General features: G+C 39.7%; 1 protein-coding gene across 9 annotated transcripts in view; it reads right to left on the bottom strand.

Annotated features, from left to right (window-relative positions):
• GLIS3 (GLIS family zinc finger 3) overlaps positions 1-26,120 on the bottom strand; it is a 662,455-nt gene that overhangs the window by 61,873 nt on the left and 574,462 nt on the right. For all 9 annotated transcript variants that reach the window (XM_029201554.1, XM_029201560.1, XM_029201553.1 and 6 more), the window contains one exon: positions 7,771-7,912. In XM_029201554.1, coding sequence (XP_029057387.1) covers positions 7,771-7,912 — 142 coding nt within the window. The remainder of the gene's footprint in view (positions 1-7,770; positions 7,913-26,120) is intronic.

Here is a 26,120-nt window from a genome sequence, read left to right as displayed (position 1 = left end):
TGCCACCCAAGTGAATCAGTGGGCTTCTGATTCCAGTTTGTTTTTCTCTAGAGACCTACAGTAGAATTTAAAAAATGCTATGTGAACTACTGGGAAAATTACTGAAATATAAAATATAAAGGACTGTATTTTAGTTTTCTTTTATTCTACTAAATGATGCTTATTAAATTTACAATTTGTTTAGGCTTCCATATTTTCCCCATTCCTTAAACAATGGGAGTGGTGGGTAATTTTTGGCACCCATTTCCTATCTGCTTTACAGAGTCATAATATATATTTTTCTAGTATTTGGATAAAAGTAATAATATTAACTATAGATGCTGAACACTTACTGTGTACTAGGCACCGTTCTGAGCACTCTGTATGTCTTTTAATGTATGTCAGATCAGTAACTTATCTCAGTAAGAGGGAAATAAATTTGACTTAGAGGAAGAAGTAACATTTCCACTTATAAATGTTCTGTTTCAGCATAGATTGGCTACACAGTGATCAGGGGGCTTGTACAAAATGTGGCCAGTAATGTGACTTAAGAAAAGAGATGCTAAATATTGCCTATCCTTACTTTTCTGTAGATATGACCCCCAACTGTCTTAGTACTTCAGAACTATGGAAACTAGATCATTATTTACCATTTGCAAAATCTTCTGGGGCAGCTGATTCAATTCATTTTCATGAAGTGTGTCCATTTCTCAGAAAACTTGATAAGCATCCCTGTGAACCTGTCTGAGGAGCAAACCCTTATGCACGCTGATGAGAATTTATCCCCTTTTCTTTTCAATAATGAATACAGTTGACCCTTGAACAATGCAGGTGTTAATTCATGTATAACTTATAGTTGGCCCTCAGTATCCACAGTCATCTCCGCAGTTCCTCCACATCCAAGAATTCAACCAACCACACACTGTGTAGTATGGCAGTATTTACTATTTTAAAATGTCCATGTATAAATGCAGCAACACAGTTTGAACCCGCAGTGTTCAAGGGTCAACTGGGTAGTTTACTTTCTGCAGTCTCTCCTATAACATAGGAATAGACCTTTTATTAAATCCCCAGAGAAAAGTTCCATGAAGATTATAAATCCCCGGCTTTTTAGGATGTGGCTAGGTGTTAACAGATCTTTAGGGTAGGACTCAGCTCTGAAATCAGTGATGATGAGAGTCAGAGCAGAAGCCAGATGTGAGCAGCTAAGTTCACTAAGAGAGAACAGGATTGGAGTCCAAGAAGCTAAACTCAGGTAGCAACTAGAAACAATGTCATGAAAGTGAGGCTAGAGCAGCGTCGAAACTTAGGTAGGAAAATTAAGACCCCAAGGAGGCAGCTGTAACTTCTGATGGATGAATGCCTACTGTTAGAGAAGCGTTAATGGTCCAAGACATGGCCAGGGCACCTGAAAGGAGCAGATAATCCTCTGACAATATTGAGGAAGACACTATAAAAGTCAGTCTTCGGAGTCAGTGCTGTTGGTGGCCTGGAATGGGTCAATTCCACAAAATCCTCTTTATACAATGCCTGCAATATGCTCCCTTATTACTGTTAACAGGAAAACATGACAAGTAATATTGAAGCTAATGCAGTAATGTCCTTCACTTTAGAGTTTTATGCTATTCCTAACATTCATTTTCAGTGCTTATACAAATGTAAAAAATGAACTTTCACTGTGGCTACAAACACCTTGAAAATGTCCAGTTTCTTTTTTGTTTATTCTCCACATGAAAGAGACATAACTACCTCTATCCCTCTTTCCTTGGAGCAGAAAGTCAGAACTTTGGACCCAGAAGTTTGGCCCATAAATTCCTAATCACAAAAGCTACTAGCTCCTCGGTCCACAAATTCTATCCTGAATTCTGTCTTGCCATCTGTCTGCTTCCTAAGACCTGCTTGGGGTACACTTCAAAGTAGATCCAACCTTTCCTTCCCACACCCCATCTGAGCGTCAACAAAATAACATAAATTGAGAGAAAGGAGAAATATTGTATAAAGACAAGGAAGACTTTGCCCAGTGAGAACACAACTATAATCATCCAGCTTCACTACCTTCCTCTCCTCCTCCATAAGGTGTGGAATTGTGTTTGCTCACCCACAAAAATATTTTTACAGCAAAAACTTGTACATATTATATAACTGAATAATTCAGCTTAATCTTGTGTGAAAAACTAACATGAATACAAGGGAGTAAGTGTGAAGCACCAAATTAGGCGGCCTGTAAACATATAAAGTCACTAACATTAGCTGCATACATACAAATGTGCCCTGTGCTGGCTGGGAATCAGAATTTAATTTTCTTTAACTATAGATGCTGAACACTTACTTGGTTATAGTTGGGTGGTTATAAGATCTTATTCTTAACCAAAATATGAGCAGTGCCATTATAACTCTGGTGTGGGTGGACACGCTTAATATCAATCTATAGGGTCACTATAATAAGAAACAGAAATATACACTGCAGGGCATTTTGCTCCCCACTATTTGATTCTGTTTTATTATCTTTGTAATTATTTAATTGTAAGTACCAGAGCAGCATTATTCCATTTATCATTATAAATATATAGCATATCAGCAATATCATAAAATTCCCTTTTGTGGACAGAGTTCCATCATGCTGTTTTCACGTGATAAATTTGCTTCATCTTTAAATACTTCTTTTTTTGTTTCAGCTTCACTGAGGTATAACCGACATATAAAATTGTAAGATATTTAAAGTGTACATCGTGGTGATTTGCTATATGTATTCATTGGGAAAGGATTCCCCCCATCTAGTTAATTAGGGGCAATTCTTATTTTAACTCCACCAGTCAAAATTCGGATCATGTTTTGCTAAAAGTCACATTCCCACACTTTATGATCCCGGAGCAATGGTTTACAAAGTGTGGTCCCTGGACCAGCAACACCCAGTGTCACCTGAGAACTTGTTAGAAATACCTGGCAAAAAGTTCAAATTCTGTGACTCACTCAGACCTACTGAATCAGAAATTCTGGGGGTGGGGCCCAGCAGCCTATTCTCGTAAGTCTTTCAGGTGACATAATGCATACTAAAGGATGGGCTCAGGGGCAGGGAGGGCTAAATCTATAGGTTAAAGCTATCAGTGCCTACAACAGAGAAGGATGAGGCTTGCTCCTACCCTCATGGATCCAATGCAATCTGTGGACAAACCACAGACACAAGAGACGTTACAAAAACAATGCAAGATTTTGACAGCAGTTCAAGGCAACATCAAAGAGACTTGACAATGACTTTATCGCCAAATGTTTCCCTTTAAATCCTTTCTGTAACCCCAGTATCTGCCTCCTTCTTGGTGTTGGCCCATTAGTGTTGGTCCAACACCAATTCCAAATTGTTCTGTCCCTTTTTCACCTCTTGTGAATTCTAAACAAAGCAGTGCTTTTGAAAATAATGCAATTAATAACTATTGCATTTTTTACAGTGCGCTATGCCCTCTTAAGGACTTTTACATAGATCATGTTTTTCAATCTTCACAATTCTCCTATAAAGTTTAACCTATTGGGAAATTTGTGTGCCAATTTAGAACCTTCTAATAAAGTCCCTGAATTAACAACCACTTTTTGAGAGTAGACTATATGAGGCACATTTATATGAAACTATTTCTAGGCCCTGAAACTCTGCAAGCTGTCCCAAGATAGCAAATATACTCAACTCAAGAATGTAGAAAATGCATTAAAACATATACCATGCATTAAAATGAAACATTAGCTATTACATTAAAATGAAACATTAAATATTTCTTGAAGTATGCTAAATACTGTATGAAACATTACATTAAAATGAAACATTAACTATTTCTTGAAGTATGCTTAATATTGTATGGATTTAATACAGTGCTATATACTAAAAAAGTGATGATATTGTAAAAAAAAAAAAGTGATGATATTGTAAGAGAAGCTTTCATTTTCCAGTAACGAGGTGAAGGGAAGGGAATGACAATACAGTCATCCCTCAGTATCCTTGGGGGATTGGTTCCAGGACCCCCGTGCAAATACCAAAATCCGGATGCTGAAGTCCCTCTGTATCCTTGAGTTCTGCATCTGAAGATACGGAGGACTGACTATTACACGGCTTCAAAAATTCCTGTCCTAAACAAGTCGTTGATTTTTTTCTACAATGCCCTATGATATCTGAACATAACACATTTTTTTCTCCTGAAAAATCTAGTTACATTCAAAATTGGGATAATTCAATAGGACTTACAAGCTCTAAAACATCATTATTTTATAACCCGATAGAAGTGGTAACAATAAAATCCGCCCCCCCCATTCTTGCAGATTTCCTTGTTCCAGTTGCATTAGCTCTTCACCTCATGGGTGGTTTCTGTGGGACTCAAATATCCCAACCACACTGGCCTCTATGATGTCTTCATGGCTAAGGGCATTTGCAAAGGCCATGTTTTATTGAGTCTGTAGTACAGTTTCAGTTTGGAGGGAGATGTAATTTTTATGATCACTCATGGGACAGAAATTCTTCCCCAGAGCATGCTTTGTTACTGAATGGACTCTCTGCCAAGACCAGGCACTGGTCCAGGCTGTCCATGATATTGCAGACTCACTAATTATAGGCTTATCCAATTTATTAGCTCATCGAGGGCGCTGATGGGAAGATCTACACAGGTATTTAGGCTTGAGTGTGGCATGCACACCTTGATCTACTGGCTATGAAATACTCCTCCCTCAGATTACCAGATAAATCACCTAAATTTACAGGCTGGCCACGGGCATTATCCATCTGGGTTACAGAACTTCTGAACAAAAGCACAGAAAATCTAAGTGAGCCATCCTTGAGAATTACTCATCACTGCCCTGGCCTCCCTGTTAGATCACAAAATTACTCTCAGGTTAACCCAGGAGCGGTGGTGGGGAGCCCTGGGTTTTTCAGAATAGTAGACAAGTAAACACCTCAATTTTAAATCTTCCTCAGTGTGACCTCAAGTAATATTTGGCTGCTTTAACCTGGGGCACTATTTTCTTCCAAAGAAATAAAAGTCTTTTCGTGCAATTCTTTCCACTCAAACTCTGTCTTATCAACTGAAAAGTTTGTTTCAATAAGGGAAGCCAATATGTTAGGAGACTTGCAAGACTTGTATGTGTCAGAACTGCCATCTTCCCTGTTCACCTTAATGCTCTGCAAACTACTCCTACCTTGGGATCTTACAGATCACTGTCTCCTAGCCACTAAAAATTTCCATTTCGAAACCATGACTTCTTCAAACCACAAGTCCCCAGTCATTGTGGCTTCTAAAAAATCATGATATTCATGCTAAACTATTTTTGATCCTTTGCACCCATATACACTCAACAAGTTTCCATCAAAATATTTTTATGATAAATCAATTTACTAGCACTTATAGGTATAAGTTCTTGACAATCTTTAAACAAATATTTTCTTGATTTTGTATAATAGAATTTTAAGGGAACGACTCCAAATTCTTTTTGCCATTTAGCCAACTCTTAATCTTCATCAAATTACCTTAACACTTCAGATTTTACATTTAACTAATTGATGAACAGCTTCCTTTTCTTTCAGCATTTTTTGCTGTTTGGCTTCTTTCCATCAATCTTTAGCACAGTTCTGAAACTGGTGTGAACATGCACTGCTGGTAACTGCATTTCTAGAACTATAAAAGGAAGGCTGAAAATTGTTTTAGTTTCACTGCCTTGTTCTGCTCTGTTTGTTGCCTACTCAGCAAAACAGAGAACATAATCAACTAAAAAAAAAAAAAAAGTCAAGAGCAAAGAAAGTAAAATAGAGCCTGAAGGAAGCAGGAATAAAGAAAGAAGCAGGCCAGATAAACTTTCATACTTAAAAGCTAACTAGAGAAGTAAAATTCTAGGAACAAAGTTAAGCAAGATGGCCACCTGCCTGTTTCCAATATTCCCAGAGCCACAGAAAATTCGAGTCAATGTGAAGACGCTCTGTTGACGCCGTGGTAACCTAGGCTCCTCGTCTGCTCTGGCAGCTCGCCTGCCACAGTTAGAGGCTCAAAGTTAACAGCTTGTTTTGAAGATCAAATGCAGAAAAGCATCATGAACAAAAAGAGGAATTCTGTCTGGAATGACAAAGCCGTTTCAAACTAAACCTCTTAAAAAAACTTTAACAATACTACCAGACACCCAAAAGCACATATCAAGACAAATGTGACTCCTAAGTTTTGAAAGTGAGCCATATACTGTATGCCACATTAGCAAAGGTACTAATGTTTTTCATAGACAAAGATATCATGGCTTCCCAAATCCATTTCCAAGAAGTTTAAATGCAACAAGACCAGCCCATCACCATATTTTTTTATATTGGATGTTGGATCATTTTTCAATCAATTCTGGTTAGCTCTTACTCTCTAATTGCTGGGTTCCAGCTATTTATAATAGTAAGATCATGGATTTATGGACTAAATAAGTAGGGAAATGCCCTAAAGGCTGTTTTAAACTGATTGCTAATTTAATGTGCTAGAATAAATGTTCATATGTCAAATGTTTGGCAAATCAAACAGACATATGTACAAACAAAAGCTAGTCACACTTTTTCATGTATATATCTAATATAAAATATTTGGGTGCTGGCAACATTGTACATTGGCATATTTCATGTGTTATGTGTACCTGCACTCAAAATCTCTGTCAGATTTGGTCAGCCTTTCAAATAAGTTTTAATCTAATCTCCTATGGTCTCAAAAAGCTGAGGCTTTGTTTTCTCCAAGAATAAGTACCCAAAGCAATTGATAAAGGGCTACCAACACTGGGACAACACTAAGGATGTCTTGATGACTCTGACCCCCTTGAAATATTTGCTTAATGCCTTTTCCCCTGCATTTGGATCAGCTGAGAACTGTGAAGTTTAAAAAGTTATACAAGCTTGTCTTTCTCCTATTCCACTGTTATGCATCAGTAAATTCTTCATTCTTTACGGCTTATTAGGAGTTTTAAAAAGAAAAAGCAATCTGCTGCCAAAACCTGGCTCTGGAACCAGATGGAGTGGGAGAAGAATTTGTAATTCACAGAAAACAGAAAATTCCCATTGTCTGGAATGTGGAGCTGGTGGGACTTTTGCTTTCATGTTCATAGCATGACAGTAAGAGCTTTCCATATATGAGGATGACTAACCAATCATGTTTGCACAAGTATATCACCATTATAAAGAGTAGAAAATGCACACAAATCCAGGCTAAGAAAGTAAATGAAAAAAATAACATCCTTATTGCATATTAATCCTTTCTCATTTTTCACTGCATACATAACATTTTTCTAGATGTAGAGTCATCTATTATTCAAACCTAGGCAGAAGGAAGCTATTCTGGGAGTGCCACCCCAACCCTACTCCCCCAGTGGTTGACAAACATTAATGGACATTCTTACAAGTTGATTTACTGATGTGAAATTTTTTCTTAGAGACCTGGGGCTTCCTTTTACAATGCAAAGACAACAATGACTGTTCCATTAGGGAAAACATTTCCTTTGAGTCTAAATCAAATAAATAAATTTAAGATACCTGGGAGGGTTGGGTACACTGAACTTTTGGCAGAAGTCCAGAACCTAAAGAGTTAATGCATTATTTTACTTTGCTTCTTTATGAGAAAAAACAGTCTGCTGCCAAACCCAGCTCAGGAATCAAATGCGGAGGACAGGAGGGGGATAATTTGCAGTCTACTGATAAAGTGAAATACAGATGATCTTAGAAGCATTTTTATGTGTGCATTTCCATTAACCAAAGTGAAGGGCCTAGAGAAGGGTAGTTGATGTGGTTGGGTCTGCCTTTGCTGACATTACCTGGATAGAGGTCGGGCCCGGGCCCTGGGGAGCATCCTACCGCCCTATCGGCAGCATCTCGTGGGGAAGTGGCGGGCTGCAGGGGCTGCACGGTGAGGCAATCTGTGAGCAGGTCAGGATGGAGCTCTGCACTGGACCGCAGCTAAGAGAAGGAGAAAACAGAAGACAGATGGAAAAGGAAGGCGACTCCTTGGAATACTTTTCTGGAAAGGCTATCATGCTGTAAGGCTCAGGCAATTCAGTCCACAAATATTTATCAAGCAACAACTACAGGTTAGGCATGGGACTTACAGAGTCAATAAAAGGGTCAGCTTTCTAATTCTAATAACACCTGGCAGGTGTTTCAGGAAAAATGTGGCTAGAGGCAGATTTTACTTCAGTCCTTGATATTTCCACTTCTGGGAACCCAACTTCCCATTATATTTTCTTTCATTTGCTCTGTATCCTCTCAGAACTTGTAGTGATAACAAAAACAAACTCAAGTGCATTTAGTCTGTATTGTAAAGTGCGCTTTTTGTTTTAGTTTTTTTTATTTTATTTTGTTATACAGCAGGTTCTTGTTAGTTGCCTATTTTATACATATTAGTGTATATATGTCAATCCCAATCTCACAATTCATCCCACCACCATCTCCCCCTCCGTAAAGTGCTTTTAAAATACAGAGATACTATCATGAAAATATCTTAGAGATAATTAAGAATGTCCATTGAGATTTGATACCTGTAGATTTTACATGAGAGGAAAATACGCAAGTTAAATTTTAAAATATTATGGAACATGGTAACAAGAAAAAGCAAAGTCATTACAAGCAACAAACTATCCCAACAGTAGGTCACATTAAAAAATTAGACTTCATTTTATCACAATAACAAAATTAATTCTTTGTATATTCTAGAGCCATAAAAATGGCAGAATAAAGTACGGGTGCAAAGTTATCTAATTTCTTTATGAAAAAGAATTTTATAAGTGTAATTTGAATTGAAAAAAGTCATAATGGAAGATTTAGTTACATAAAAATACCAACCTTCTCTTTGTCTAAAAACATAATATCTTCAAAAAATGTAGAAATATATTTCTTACAGATATTGCAAATAGTTATCTTCAGTGTTTAAAGAGAACATATAAATTGATTTTGTCTTCATCAAGATAAAACCAACCCTTTAGATACAGGGCTTGAGTCTCACTCAACAATCATTTATTGAGCACTAGATGCTCCTCTAGACTCTAGAGATACTGTCTTACGGAACTTACACCCTAGAGGGGAAGCAGACGATGAACAGTAAAATATATGCCATAGCAGATGGTGATAAATGCTGCAGAGAAGAGTGACTCAGAGGAGGGAGACAGTGAGTAGGGATGAGGGATGGCAACCTGACACAGGGGGATCAGAGAAGGTCTGTTGGAGATGGCACTGGTAAAAAGCCTTGATAGAAGTGAGGGAGTGAGTCCTGCAGACACATGGGGGAAGAACCTGTTGCTCTGTGGTGTGCCTGGATTATCTGAGGGATAGTAAGGCAGAAGTGGAGGGAGTCTGGGGCTTGGAGTAGAGAAATAGAAAAACGCCGAGATGTAACTAGGGGAGAGAGGGAGCAAATTTAGTGTCCCTCTCTGTCTTCCTCCCAGATGAGTAGACCAGAAAAGGGCCTTCCAGATCATTTAAAGATCCTAAACATTCCCTAGTCCAGGAATTATCAAATGAGTGAGGAGGGAGGCACACAGCAGAATCTCCTGGGAGGGGACTGACTCACTATGCAGCCCTTGACATGAACAAAACTTTTTAAAAAGGAGAAATAGAAATGAAAATAAACATAATGTTCGGCACAATTGTAAAGAAATGCAATGCTAAACTTTTTAAAAAAACTTATCTATTTTACATTTGGTAATGTATATATGTCCATGCCATTCTCTCCGTCTGCATCTTTATTCCTGTCCTGCCCCTAGGTTCTTCAGAACCTTTTTTTTTTTTTTTTTTAGATTCCATATATATGTGTTAGCATACGGTATTTACTTTTCTCTTTCTGACTCACTTCACTTTGTATGACACAGTCTAGGCCCATCCACCTCACTAGTGGGAAGCAGCTGCAATGCACGGGGAGATCAGCTCAGTGCTTTGTGACCACCTAGAGGGGTGGGACAGGGAGTGTGGGAGGGAGACGCAAGAGGGAGGGAATATGGGTATATACGTATACGTATAGCGGATTCACTTTGTTATACAGCAGAAAGTAACACACCATTGTAAAGCAGTTATACTCCAATAAAGATGTTAAAATAAATAAATAAATATTCTACATGTTAAAAAAAGAAGAACTTATCAAATTATCCAACACTTTAAAAAAGAAGTAGTTGTAGTGAAGGTAGAGTGAGAGAAGCATTCTTAAACACTGTTGGGTGGAGTGTATACTGTTTCAAACTCTCCAAATGGTACCTGGGAATATTTTTTTCAAGACCCATAATTGAAATCATTTGTTCTTAGAATTCGCCTTAAGGAAATAGCCAGGAGGGTGAAGGAAGATTTATACCCAGTGCTCTAGTTTGATATATAGCATTATTGTTACATTAATTTGATGGAATATTATGCAACCATTAAAATGATGTTCATGAATATAAAAGCAAAACACAAAATTATGTATACAAAATGATAACAATTACATTAAAACAAAGACAAAATACTGTAAGGAAATGTAATCCATATTAAAAGTGATTTTTGTTCTTAGCAGCAATATCATGAATTTATTTCCTCTGTTTTCTTTTTATCCTTTCCTCTGCTTTCCAAATTTTCTACATTCCAATGACGTGTTGGAGCTGGCTTGCACCAATCCAAGAATACCAATTGTGTGTACTTTTTCCAAACTTTACTTGCAGTGATGTCATATTGATAGCTTGAAATTGGTCATGGTGATAGCATTTACACATTTATGGAAATTGACAAATGCTACAAACTGGGGCTTTTTCCTCTGGAAAGCTGGTTGTTAAATACTACGAGCACACCACCGACAATGACTCTGATCAGAAAGAAAAACATACACACAGGTACAAAACATCAGTAAGTCACTATTTAGAGAGCAGTATTTCTTGGAACTGAAAAAGCTTCATGAAGAGACAAACACATGTCCAGGTCTTAGTCCAAGAATATGAAAAGGGCACAGTGACCCTAAGTATAGGGAAGAAGCGTTTAACACATGTCGTGAACAAGACATAATTTCCTCAGCTTAGCCATATTGGAATGTCTGACCAAGACTATCTGAGTTAATGCCTAACCCTCTCAGGGGCTTTGGAAGGTATGTTTGTTATTTTGGTACTAACCTAACACATGCCACGTAAGAAAAACTGGAAAAAAATCAAGGCTTAGAATGAGTTCTGGTGATCACTTTTAATTTATCTTTCATCGTTAAAATGTGATCTGGGGCCCACATGTTCTACTAAGAGTAGACATGAACATCTCTCTGCTTTCTATTACCAACTATTCTAGGGTTTTACAGATATGAGTACTGATGAGGTCTTTCTAAGGCATTTCACAGCCATGGTTACTCCTGGATCCAAAGGCAGGCAATTCTTCCTTAGCTGTGACAAGTATTCATGTGTTCCAAGAGTGTGATTCCATACAGCTTTGTGGTGAGAGTTAATTTGGTTTTCTCTGGGACTAGACATGGTTCTAGAAAGTGCTTCTTAAATTAAATAAGCCTTGAGGACCTTTTTTTTTGCAGAAGGTCCTCAAGCACCTTATGCAAAATTTCTGAAGGAGGGCCATATGCATAGAAATGCAGTAGTGATATGCAAATTTAGTATCCCTCTCTCCCTCCCAGATTATTAGACCAGGAAAAGGCCCTCCGGATCATTTAAGGCTCTTAAACATTCTCTAGTCCAGGAATTGTCAAATGGGTGAAGCAGGAGGCACACAGCAGAATCTCCTGGGAGGGATATCTTTCAATACACTATGGTTTTATATTTGGAGTAAGAAACCCAATTATTTATATAAAACAACATCTTCTTAGCTCCTAGGAATATAAAAAAGAAAGAGGAAAGTTTTTCAATGGGGACGGTCTCTAATTGTGGTTCTCAAACCTGGACATGCGTCAGAATCACCTGCAGGCTCCAATGCAGAGCTAATGATCCATTGGGTCTGCAGTTCATTTCTGGAAAGTTCCCAGGTCATGATAATGCTGTTATCTGGGAATCACACTTTGGAACCACTAAGAATCCTGATGAGAAGATTCTCTAAGAATCCTGATTATAGAAGAGCTGAGATTTTTCTGGTTATGAGAAGAGGAAATGAATTGTAGAAATAAGGAATTACAAAAGCCAAATTGTCCTTATGACATGAACCTCATGTAACCATTTCTTATGTCTCCCTTCAGACCTCGTAATAATAAATGGTTACATGAAGTTCATTTCTTAAGAACAATTTGGATTTTTACCCTTTCACAGGGATAAAAAAGGTTAAAAAATGTCAACCCATTTTAATACCTGCCCTTAAAGGACAACAAGGACTTGCCCTTTATGGAGCCTTTACTGCTCTTTATAGAAAGAAATGGAATTTGAACAACCACTCCCCCTGTCCCACTCATCAGTTCATCTATTTTAAGGGGCTGTTGTGTTGCACAACACCAGGGATGTTTATTCATATTGCAATCTATGTGAATGGCACCCCTGGAGTCGTTCAACTCAGCTGCCGTAACCACACCCTATCAGTTCTTGAGTAGCACCGCCCTTCTTTATCCTTCTCTTTCATTCACTGAATTAGTATTTCTTGGGCCTCAACCATATGCCAGACACTGTTCTAGGGGCTTGAAATACATTCGTAATCAAAACACACAAAGATCCCTACTGAGAAGTCTATATTCTAGAGGAGGGAGTAAACAGTAAATAAATGAACTAAATAAGTAAGTTGTATAGAAGGTGGTTAAGTGCTATGGAAAAAAGAAAAAAGGAGAAGGGTAGGTGGGATTGTTATGTTGGGGAGAACTGTGGTCTTGTTGAGAAGAGATTCAAGCAAAGACTTGAAGGAACTGAGGAAATTAGCTAAGTACATATCAAGGGGAAGAGAGTTCTAGAATTAAGAGGCCAGCGAGGCTGGAGTGGGGTGTGACCTAGAGAGAGAAGTAGGAGATAAGTTCTGAGAGGTGAGGTGGGGGCAGAGCCAGATCACAGGACCCTGCAGCACTCAGTTAGCACTTTGGCTTTTAGTCTTAGTACAGCAGGAAACCCTTATAGGGTCTTCACCATCTACTTCCTGGGAGGCTCATTTCATCCCCTATTATCTATAGCCTCATAGGCACTGTGTCTCCCTTTCTTTGAGAGTCCATATGAATTGTAGGGTATGGATACACTGATGGTTAGTTTTGTGTCAATGAGGCTGTACTATAGTACCCAATTATTCAATCGAACATTAGGTGTTGCTGGGAAGGAATTCTGTAGATAGGGTTAACATCTACAGCCAGCTGACTTTAAGGAGGTTATTTTCTATAACCTGGGTGGGCCTCATCCAATCTGTGGGAGCAAAAACCTAAGGTTTACCTGAAAAAGAAGAAATTCTTCCTTTGGACTGGAGCATTAGCTCCTGCCAGAGTTTCCAGCCTGTGTGCCTGCCCTACAGATTTCTGACTTGCCAGTTCCCACAACTGAGTAAGCCAATTCCTTGAAATCTATCAATCTCTCTCTCTCTATCTGCATCTATAGATATGGATATAGATATGGATACATACATATAGATATCTCCTACTGGTTCTGCTTGTCTGGAGAAGCATGACTGATACAGATCCTATTAGAATGCACTTTGAAAGACACAACCATATGCTGATTATTTCCAATCAGCAAGGAAAAGAGGATCATGCACATAAATTCCACAGGAAATGGCTGGATGTACAGAGTCACCATGACACAGTTTTAAAGATTGCATTCCATTTCAATAAACATATATGGAATCCGTGTAGTGTACTTGACACTGTGTGCCTCACAGCAACCCTAAGAGGCACACACTATTGTGATTTCCATTTCAGAGATGAGAAAGTTGGAATAACACAATCCGGTAAAGGTCAGACTTGGATTTGGGTGTCAGAATCCCAAACCAGGCTCTTCAAAGTTACACTATACAGCCTCAAGAAATAACCCACCCCCAACTTCCTCCTTTCCTGTACCACATCACATACATTCATACACTTCCTTCTTCCTCTTAGGACTTTTAAGTATTTTAGCCAGGAGACTGTCATTCAGATTGGTCTAGTTGGGGAAAGAGCAAAGGGTCCCTAGGTTCTCCAGAAAAGTTCCTGGAATATCTCATTATCACTGTGTAGATTCTGACACCATGCCCTTGAGGGAAAGGGGTCTTTGTTGGAGTAGAGACAGAGAAACAAAAAGCACCACTGTTTGGTTTTCACTTCCCCTTCCCCAGAGGCTTGTCACCTGGTTCAGTCCTGGGCCAGTAATATGAATATCTGCAGTTGGGAAAAATAAAGCATGGCACCCAACATTCCTTAAGATCTGCATCCTAGGCACATGCAGAGTGGCCTCAGGGCCCCTGAAGGAGATGATCTTAATCTAGGGGCATCCTGACCTCAGCACCCCTCTCTGAAAGAGGACATCTTACTTCTCTCTCTCCTGAGTCTCTGACTCTATGCTCCTCCCTTGGGTCCTCTTCCCCTTCTCATCCCTTCCCTGATGTTCTCTTTGGCCCTCACTCCTGTTTCTGTGGAGCTCAGCCAGACTTCGTGGGGATGACACTCGTATCTCCATGCTTTTAGACGAGGGGTCAAGGAAGGCCTCTGGGAGGAGAGGACATTATGGACCGTGACCTGAATGAAGTGAAAGAGGCAAGATAGTAGAAAGAGCATTTTATGTGGATGGAACAGAAAGGAAAGAAATCTAAAGAGGGAACAGGCTGATGGGTTCTAAAAACAACCACCTGGAGAGGAGGGAGCAAGGGAGCAACGGGAAAGATGAGGCTCATGGGGTTGGAGAAATAGCCAGAGTCAGGTTGTGTCCAGCCTTCAACACCGGGAGATTTAGCATAGCAATCCCTCAGTATCCAGGGGCACTGGCTCCAGGACCCCTGTGGATACCTACCAAAATCCACGTATGCTCAAGTTCTTTATATAAAATGGTGCAATATTTGCATATAACCTATGTACATCCTCCCATATACTTTAAATCATCTCTACATTACTTGTAATACCCAATAAAATGAAAATGCTATGTAAATAGTTGCAGGCACATAAAGCATATTCAAGTTTTGCTTTCTGGAACTTTCTGGAATTTTTTCCCCGTATTATTTTTTTATTTTTGCAGTACGCGGGTCACTCACTGTTGTGGCCTCTCCCGTTGCGAAGCACAGGCTCCGGACGCGCAGGCTCAGCGGCCATGGCTCACGGGCCCAGCCCCTCGGCGGCATGTGGGATCTTCCCGGACCAGGGCACGAACCCGTGTCCCCTGCATCGGCAGGCAGACTCTCAACCACTGCGCCACCAGGGAAGCCCTCCCCGTATTTTTGACCCGTGGTTGGTTGAATCCAGAGATGCGGAACATGAGGATATCGAGGGCGGACTGATTTCATTGTGACAGCAACTAATGGAAGCCTGTGAGCAGGAAAGCAACTGGTTTGTCTTATAATGCGAAGAGATAACTCTGATTATTGTGTGGAAAACAGACAGTAGGAGGGCAAGAGAGCCCAGTTAGGGACTATCTCAACAATCCAGATGGGAGATGCCGAAGGCCTAGAGTCAGAGGCGGTGACTTTGTTTTTTGGTTTTGGCCGCGTTGGGTCTTCATTGCTGCGCCAGGGAAGTCCCTGGCGACTTTGTTTTGAGGGTGGAGCTGAATGAGGTGCGAAATATGAGAGGAGAGTCAAGGACGGCTCCAAGTTTTGGCCTGAGGAACAGCAAAGGAGAACAGAGAAGTAGGTTGGAGGTAAATCAGCAGATTGGTTTGAGACATGTTAACTCTGAGATTATTCTGGGACATCCTGGTGGAAAGAATCTGCAGGCAGCTAGAATTCAGAGGGCAAGGTTCAGGGAGCAATATGGGGCTGGAGGGACTTCCCTGGCGGTCCAATGTTTAAGACTTCGCCTTCAGGGGCCTCCCTGGTGGCGCAGTGGTTAAGAATCTGCCTGCCAATGCAGGGGACATGGGTTCGAGCCCTGGTCCAGGAAGATCCCACATGCCGTGGAGCCCATGCGCCACAACTACTGAGCCTGCGCTCTAGAGCCCGCAAGTCACAACTACTGAGCCTGCGTGCCACAACTACTGAAGCCCGCGTGCCTAGAGCCCGTGCTCCACAAGAGAAGCCACTGCAATGAGAAGCCTGCACACTGCAACCAAAAAATAGACCCAACGCAGCCAAAAAAAAAAAAAAAAAAAAAAAGACTTTGCCTTCCAATGCAGCGGGTGCTGGTTCGATCCCTGGTCGGGGAGCTAAGATCCCACCTGCCTCGCGGCCAAAACACCAAAACAAAAAACAGAAGCAATATTGTAACAAATTCAATAAAGACTTTAAAAATGGTCCACATCAAAAAAAAAAAAAAAAAAATGGGGCTGGGCTGCTAATAGTGACTGCTAGGCATTACTTCTGCCTCCAGGCCCTCTTTCCTCATCAATCCATACTGGGATTTCAGGCAGACTCTCCTAAAATAGAGTTTATTATGCCATACCCAAGAAACAAATATCCTCTCCTCTCTTAGCACACCAGTCCCAAAAGGCGAAGACAAGAAGAACTTCTGTGACGTGACTCCACCACATACTAAGGATAGATATTTCCCCTAGGCCTCGACAAAAGCCTCTGCTCCTTTCATGAGCAATATCTTGCTGTCTGCAAATATCCCATTTATTATGTTGTTCATTCCTCTTGCCTGGAATGGCTTCCCTCCTCTCAGTATAATTCCTCCAAGACCCAGTTTATGGCTCCCTCCTGAATGAAGCCCCTCTGACCAGGTCAGCCCACACGGGGCCCCCAATGGTACAGGGAGAGCTGAAGAGTCTGCTTTCAGCAATCCTGCAACTGGACGTATGTTCAAGGCTTTGTTTCTTGTTATGAGTTTAGTCTGCACTATTATAAAGTCCATGAGGACCTGGTTGGCTGACTGCCTTTTAAACTTTCAAAACCCTGCAGCACCTGGCAGGGTGGGACCAGCATCCGGGTAAATCATACAGTGCTAACTGGATTTGTAAGAATGACACAATTCTTTATCTAAAGGACTTTACAATCTCTAGTGGCCTGTGGATGTGTCTAAAAATACAACGCGGTCGTGTCTTAATTACCTCTCCTGACGGTGAATTTTAAAAGATACAGATAATAGTAGCTATAGCGCAGAGGCTGCTGCTGCTCTGCTAGATCCCCTCTGATCCCTTTGATTAGCTCTGTACTGCCCCCTCTCCTGGCTTTGTGTGCCCATCCCCCAGCTTCTGCGTACATTACAGCCAGCAGCTCGCAGACACCCTCCACCAACAGACATATGCATGGCTAACCAGTTCTGCTTAGCGCCAAAGTGGGACAAACTCTGAAGTGTAAATTATGCTCCAGAGCTCCCTGTAGGATCACCCCCCCGGCACACACCCCGTTTAGCTTTAGCCCCTTCCCTCATTCCTCTCCTGTATTCTCCTGGGAGCAGTTCTTTAACAACTCACAGGCACCTGAATCCTTGGCTCACAGCCTGCTTCTGGGAGCACCCAATTTAGCAAACGCCCCCAAATTCTTTTTATTTGCCTCAGGAATGCAGAGAGCCAATCAGCAGTACTCATAAGATGCTCAGACATACATTGTTCCCTTTTCTTCAGTTCCTGCTCTGCCCACACACCAGCAGTATAGTAACTAGATGTTTAATGAAAGTGGGGTATTCTGGGCCATTATGGATAATGCTAAAACCATAATTGTGGAGTCTAAATTAAAAACAAAACCCTAATTTACAAGAATAATTAGCATTCAAAACAGCCTCAGATATCACTGGGGCCAAACCTCTGTCTTATGCACTGTTGCCCTACAGCAACCCCAGTAGGTGGCTCTCAGACTCTGCTTGTTTCCCTATCGTAACAGGCAACTTACTTCCCTATCTTGGCAGTTAGCTTTAATTTTAGACAGTCCCAATTGTCAGGAATTTTATTGCATATTGAGTCCTGATCTAGCTCTCAGCAACTATCAGGATTGCATGTGTCCTTCTATTCATAAACCTGCAGTAAGGCTCATAAACATACTAGAAAGAAATGAGACATCTCTGAGTCTCAGAAACCAACCTGCGAATCTTTGAGTGTTAATGATCCTGATCATTAATGACCCATTTTAGGGCTTAATTTCTTGGCCTATCCAGGTGCAAGTAAATAAATTGGCTCCTTAGCTTCTGTACAATCTGCCATTATGAAATATTTGCTCTAAATGATAGTTTTTCAACGTTAATAGTGAAATCATGCATCAAGTCTTGACAAGGTTCCCGCATTCGGAAACTTGAGCTGCTTCCCTAACAATGCAGAGATTTTTTTTCTAATATCTAAAAACGAGGCACCGTCAATTGTGATTTGTATTTGTTTTTTGTTCAAGACTATTCTGTTAATGTTTATAAGCTCTTGAAACAAGAGACGGAAATTCTACTCCCATCATTTTCCCATTTCAGATATGATTGAATAATCGTCCAAGATTAAGTGAGTCAAGTGGAAATAATTAGGAAAGGGAAAAAGGCCCAGATTCTTCAATTTTCAGTTCCATTACATTTTATTCCAAGAGCAAAGGCATTCTGTTAGTCTGAAGCAAGACATACTTCCAAAGAAAACGAGGCACAATCAAAGGCCTTTGTTTTCCCTTTCTCCAATGAGCATCCTCTATCTGGGCTGTGATGTTTATACATCACCTTGCAGGGATTCCTTTGTTCTCCAGAAATCAAATGCCACCAAAATACGTTTCTGAAGAAACTCAGCCAGAAGGAAAGACAAATAGCATTTTTTTCAAGAGGGTTAAGGTTTAGTACCAGAACATTCTCATCAAGCATTCTCTATGACACTTTGAGCAATGTGGATCTTGGGGAATTAACTCACTGCCAAAAGGCTTAAAAATAATTACAATGAATTAACCTATTATATTAATTACAATTAATTTCCAGTTGAATCTAAAAATTCTCTCTCTAGGGATTCCTCAGCACTGACATTTATGAAGTGGCTTTGGCATATCATAGGTAATTAATCTCCAACAATCTGCTGTCAAATTCATTTCCTTTGGGAATGACCAATTTGCAAAGGAGGAAAGAAATGAGAGTGAAGACTTAGAAAAATGGTATTGGAAGAAAACTCTTCAGGAACAAGAGGTACTGTCCAATTGGACACCCTGAATTTCTATAATAGGAAGTACTTATTTGGTTAGCACTGACTCCAAAGGTCAAACATTTTATCTATAGCTACTTAATGAACATGCCAAAATATTTGAATAAATACACATACCAGGGTATATCTCAATAAGAGACATGAAAAATCAACTCCTATATAGATACAACAAAACTACTGGTTATTTAGTAAAAAATAGTGATTGATGGGGAACTGTTCACAGAAAGAGAATTTCAGAGTAAAAAGGAACCAGAGTCCAGTAATGCTATGCACCAGTGCAATAGCAGTGCTGTCCAACAGAACTCTCTCAGATGATAGAAACGTTCTGTACTGTACTAATTGGTAGACACTAGTCACATGTGATTAATAAACACTTGAAATGTAGCTAGTGCAACTGAGGAACCAAACTTTATTTTATTTTCATCTAATTTTAATTAATTTAAATTTAAATGTAGGGTACTGAACTGCCCAACATTACCGCATATCATGGTGGCAGCTCAGCCTTTGTTTAAATCCCTTCGATGACAGGGAACTCACTTCCTCACAACTCATTGCACTCCACTGTTAAATAGGTCTAATCATTAGAAAGGTTTGCCTCAAGTTGATCTGTAATCTGCCTCCCATAATTTCTACTCACTGGAGTTTATTTCTCCCCTCTTCCCCCAGACCACACAGGATAACTTTGCTTGTGGTCTACTTTATATTTCTTTTAATATTTGAGAAGCCTCAAAATGCGACAGTATCACAGAATTTCAGCCCTAAAAGGGGCAGTAGTTTACTTTCTTTGTCAGCCCTCCCTTAGCAGTTTTTTCTCCAGGCTGAATATCTTTAGTTTTTAACATAGGCAAGAGTAATCTCAGGTAGAAGGAGATTGGGCCTCTTAGTTTGACAAACTGGTTCAACTACTGGGTGATCCAGAGCAGATATATTGACTTGCCTGAGTTTAGTCCCCCTTTTGTAAAATAAAGATGATACCACTGAGCTATCTTGGTTGCTTTAATAAATAAATTAGATAAGGTTGAGAAAGTGCTTGAAACCATGTTTGGTACACAGAAGTCACTTACCTAAAATGTCAGTCCCTGCTTTCTCATGTAGCATATTATTCCATTCACCACACCAATTACTCTCAACACTGGACCTCACTGGACGTGTAAATGTGCAAATGATATACCAATACTAATACAGTGAACTAGCTGTGTGACCAAGAGAGAGTGTAACAGAACAAACACATCCCTTGTTCTAGATGTTCTACCTCTATCAATTCAACCTAAAAGAATCAATAGCTTTTTAAAGTCCATGTTACATTATTCATTCATTCATTCATTCCATTTATTGAATCCCTTATTGTGTTCCCCAAACTATGCTAGGCCTAGAAGATAAAGTTATGCCCAAGATAACCTGGTTCCCTGACCTCATGGAGTTTATAGTGTGGCTAAAATAAAACGTGCCATTAAGTAAAATTTCTAGATCTCTTTTCAAATGTGATGCTCTTTATTTCTGATGGCTCTTTATATTCAGAAGCTAACTTTTTACATCTCCATTGTCATTTGGTGGTACAGAAGCTCTTGGCTGCCTTTCATTTGACTCTGTCACTCAGCTGGCTACCATATTCCCCACTTTGGGGCCATTTACAAACTTGATGAAAATATCCTCTGGCATCAAAGATGGTATTAAATGATGATGTTAAATCTCTAAACAAGAGTGAGTTATCTCTGAAAAACAGCCCGTGCTCTATTGATATTAACAGCCATTAACAGCCACTCAAATAATAGTTTAGCATATGGGTCATGAAAAATCAGAGTGTGGGCTCTGGACCCAAAATACCTGGATTTGAGTTTTTGTACCCTTACTTATGAAATGTTAGACAACTGTTAACAAGTAGTTTAACATCTCTTTAGCTCAGCTTCCTCTGTACAATGTGGGTAGTTTATAAGGTGGTTGTTGGGGATAACAGATAACATGAGATAATAAATTATTTCACCAATAATGGTATATAGTCAACGTTCAACACATGTAACTACCATTTCTATTCTTACATTTTTCCCATTAATATCCAGTGTGGAAACATTACAACACTGTATAACATGCACCTTTATTTTCTTTTTTCTCCCATCCATCTTTAGTTATTTTTCTCTTTCTTTTTATCATACCATAATATGGCAATAAGACAAAGGAAAAAGAACGGAGACTTTGGGGTCTAGTAGATGCAAGTTCAAATTTCAGCTCTGCTACCTACTAACACGTGGCCTTTGGCAAGATATTTAACCTTGAAAGGCTTCAGTACCATCCTCTGTAGAATGGTGGTGATAACACCAACACTGTGGGGTTATTACAGGATTACATGAGACGACCTACAGAAAGTGGCTAGTGTAGTACATAGTTAATTTTTTTTTTTTTTTTGCTCAAGAAGAGAAGCTATTATAATTGTTAAGAGTGATACTTGTTAGAACCCCCTGTGGTCTTGCTTAGCCTCATAAATAGAGTCTGGGGCCAAACAGTGCCTTATTCAAGACATTAGCACAGTTTTCACAGATGAATATCACTCTGAAATTATTCTATCTCAGAAGAATGTAGCTAGCTTTTACTCAATTTTTTAATTGGACTTTTCCCAAAATATATTAGAAATCAAAACCAACAACAAAACATTTTCAGAACATTTTGGGGGATGTTAATACTTACCTAGATGCCCTATTTACCAAAGTCTGTACCACTATCTAGCTCTCCTGGACAGAGTTGGAGAATTGAGGTTCAAAAGTATGTTGAAATCGTAAAGGCATGCAGGTTGGATTTTCTGCATTGTTTACATTTGTAAAAACACCATTTTCCTCCTAAGTCAATATTATTCTAAAATTGACACCAAGAATCCTACGTTTTGTTTTCTGACTGGAAAATGATATATAAATGAACATAGTTAAAGGTAGATTCAAACTTCATTTGGAGGAACACCTAAAAGGCAGAACATTAAACTGAAGGATGGATTCTTTTTTTAGCCAAATACAGAAATATTAACATGGAATTTCACCTGGCATGGAAAACATCCTCCTTCACCCTTTGAGGCCTGGTTATGAGGTTGTAAAGACTCAAGAAGAAGGGTTTCTTCTATCATAACTTCATAAATTCCTCCTGACACCAGCTCATTGCCCTAATGTGACGACACACATTCCATCCCATCCAGTCAAGTGTAGCATTTTTCTTTCTATTCAAGTATTCTCAAGGTTTAATTAAAGCAGCCAGCTATCTAGTAATTACTTCCCCCAGCTCCTTATTGTGTCCCTTTGAATTGATTTCTGACTACAATCCCTGCCGATGCTATAGTTTAGGAGGAGTGGGGAGAGACTAACTGCAGAAGTTATTTTTTCCTTCCTTTCATTTAATTAAAATAGATTGTCTGAAAAAGATTTAAGGCTGATTTTCACGAAAAGATTTAAGACTGATTTTCACGTATATCGGTGTTTGGACAATTTTCAGATGCCTACTTCTAAAAGTTGAAGGCTGTAACTTCAAAGGAGAGCACTTGCTTTCTGTTTAATTTTCCCCAAGTACACTGCTGACAGCATTACCCCCACCCCCGCTCCAAAGCCCTTTAGTGACTCTCTACCAAGCACTACCTACCCCCAAACTCACCAGCTTTAACAGGTGGGCTCTCCCCTAGCTGTGTGCTTTCAGGTCCCATGCCTCATGTCACACAGAGCCAACATGCTCTCCTCTGCAACCTTTGTTCATTCTCATTCATGTCTTAAGCTGTACTTCTGGCCACAAGCTTCCCTCATCTGGAGTCCCCCTTATTCCAGACTCTGCATATCTATAACACATTCTGCATATTCTTCAAGATCCAATTCAATGTCACCTCTTCCTCAAAGTTGTCCCACATCTTTCCATTCCAAAATAATTTCTTCCTTTTTAGACATTCCAATAGCAATTTCTCTGTATCACTCTGAGAGTACTGTGGTTTTCTACATTCTATAATACTTACTTATACATTATATGTGTGTGTGTGTGTGTGTGTGTGTCACAGAAGATTAAAAAGTGTCCTTGTAAACAGAAACCATGTCTGTTTAATCATACAAGCTAAAACAGTGCTTCTTTTCACATGAAAGGTACTCTATATAAGTATGTGGGGAAATGTGTGAACAAATAAAGGAATGAATAACAAATGAATCAATAGCTGCTAAGGATTCATTAATCCATGCTTATCCTTTAGGGCAGCTCCTAAAGGCAGATAAAATCATGTCTTCATGGCAATACAAAAGGAAAAAAAAGAGTGAGGCAGTTTAAGCATGCTGAAATTATCAACTGAGAATAAAACAGGAACTAGACAAGTGAAATCTTTTTTTTTTTAAACATCTTTATTGGAGTATAATTGCTTTACAATGGTGTGTTAGTTTCTGCTTTATAACAAAGTGAATCAGTTATACATATACATATGTCCCCATATATCTTCCCTCTTGCGTCTCCCTCCCTCCCACCCCCCCATCCCACCCTTCTAGGTGGTCACAAAGCACCGAGCTGATCTCCCTGTGCTATGCAGCTGCTTCCCACTAGCTATCTATTTTATGTTTGGTAGTGTATATATGTCCATGCCACTCTCTCACTTTGTCCCAGCTTACCCTTCCCCCTCCCCGTATCCTCAAGTCCACTCTCTAGTAGGTCTGTGTCTTTATTCCCGTCTTGCCTCTAGACAAGTGAAATCTTAACAGAAGTTTTTTTGTTTTTTAAAGATACTTAGGAAGTTTATTTCCTTATAATGCTCAGTCCCCATTCATGCCAAATTTCACTAGATAAAAGTATTCACATTTATATGTTGTCTATTGGAATGTGCAAATGAGCAATTTTTCCAGAAATGCTCATTCATTACATTTGTACTTCCTATCTCTTATTCACCTGGAAGGGCTGGGAACAAATCCAACTTTCTACCTTGCTTTTAAAGATTCACTGTCTAGCATATATTTGACAAGCAGAGCAGAAATTTCGAGCCAAGTGGACATGAAATGACACACTCTAGCACCCTTTTTGACAATGTACATCGCCAAAACAAGACCCTCCATCTTTTGGACCCTGGTTGATTAAGTGGCCAGCCATGTCCCCGGTCTCCCTGGTCACTGCTCCATGTTCAGGCTTTAATGCTGTTCCAGGGTCTTTTTCCCCCTGAGGTAATGCCAACCAACATAAGAGCTTGCCCCTGGTGTTATTTTCATCAAGGCACAGAAGCATTTTACTGTAGGTAGCTTCCCCTCTCTCGACTGAGGACTGTATATCTAAGAGTGTTGCATGAATCACATAAACTTTTAATGCTTTGGTGAAATGAAGCTCTTCTCTTTGGTCATGGGAAAGGAGGCCTGGTTCAGAGAAGTTCTTTACAGTAAAGCCTGAGACAGGAGCTGGACTCTTCCTGAGACTTCCTGTAGTCTCTGCAGCTTCTGCCAAAGTCTTTTTCATATTTAGAACCTACTATTCCTCCTTTGGACACTGACATTACTTTGTCTTTCTTCTTGTCATCCACCCACTGCAATGAACTCCAATCCCCTCTCCAAAAACTTAACTGCACCCCAGAACTGCAGACTAGAAAGCCAAACATCCAAGGAAAGTATGGAAGGATAATGATGGCTGCCAGTAGCCACTCACAGTGCATGCATTACATTTCAGAAGCTCTGTCCTAGACTATGCAAGCCTTGCTGGTTCTGACAGTATGGGGAGAAATGACAGTAGGTCATGATGACGAAGCAGAAACAGGAGTTGTCAATGTTCCACGTTGTCCTCTAAGCTGGAGAACATGATGCTATTTTCTTCCCCAGATGCCCTGCCACCTGCAGGACTTAGCATGTATGCTTTTGTTTTCAAGGTCTATAAGGAACTCCAAACTCAGTGTTCTGCTGTGTCTAACTCCACTCTCAGATGCTCTAGGCCTCATGTTGCTTATCTGTCATCATTAGCACCCCCTTGGGAAGATGTTATTATTGGAAGTGATTTCACATTCTGACAATGCAGGGAGCTAGTAGAAGTTGTGGCTACTTCAGATCTCTGCCAAGAGTCCTGTGTACTGGTAACTTTTAGTCCAGTAGAAATAAAAAAATACATATATATATATATATATATATATATATGTAAGAAAGGGAAAGTGCCATCAAAAGACATGTCCCCTTTCATCCCCAATAATCCTCCAAAGTAGAACAAGGGAAAAGAGATGTGCTGTAAAGTCAAACAACCAACCTTTTAAGCCAGTGTAGGGGGCATATTTTAGGTCTGACTTTAAAGGAAAAAATAACAGATATTTTATTTTTAAACAGAAATTAACAAGTCAGCAGTGCTCTATGTAAAAGAAAATCTTAGAAACAAAAAATAGAGACACTAAGAAGTAATAATTTATCCTTCTGAGGATTCTGTTTTATTGTCCACAGAAAGTAAAGCCTGTGGTTTTTAGCAGAAATCCAAAGAGTCTGTTGACAATGGAAAGCACACATCTTTGTAAAACTCCCATAGTAATCAAACATCAAGGAAAGGTAGTATGTGAAATACAGGAGACTTAATTTTTCCCTGGTATTTTGAAGATCAAAAGAATATCTCTATTCTAACAACAAGACACCCCCCCACCCCCAGTCTTCTACCACCCCACTAGGGGAACCAAGCAAATTCCTTGGTTTCTCATGTCATTACCACAGGCTGAAATGATGTAACAATAACAGCAAGCAGAGGTGTCCCCCTGCGCCAACTCCCTAATCAGTTTCAAAGTATGTTTTGTTGGTTCTCATTGACGGCCCTCAAAAGAACTGGTCACTCGTGGTCTCAAAAGTTTTACAACAAATTGTGTGATTAAATTCTTTAAATACGTCTGTCCATTACTAATCCTCTTTTGCCAACATCCTTTTCAGAGAAAAATTGCAGCGCTCCATGGTGCCTGATTTATATTTCATTTTGAGAACAGGAAGTAAAGGGATTAAAGTTAAGGATTAAAACACTTACTCTTTACTGCATTTTTTTCACCTCCTGAATGGCTTCCTGGTTGCCATGGCTACTGTTCACTTGTCCTTAGTCCTGAATGCACGTCTTTGCATTAATAAAATATT

Source organism: Monodon monoceros, unplaced genomic scaffold (genome assembly GCF_005190385.1).
Source record: "Monodon monoceros isolate NGI ecotype Baffin Bay Population unplaced genomic scaffold, NGI_Narwhal_1 Super_Scaffold_5, whole genome shotgun sequence".
Lineage (NCBI taxonomy): Eukaryota > Metazoa > Chordata > Mammalia > Artiodactyla > Monodontidae > Monodon > Monodon monoceros.
Note: the sequence above shows the minus strand (reverse complement) of the source record. Positions and strands in the feature narration are given on the sequence as shown.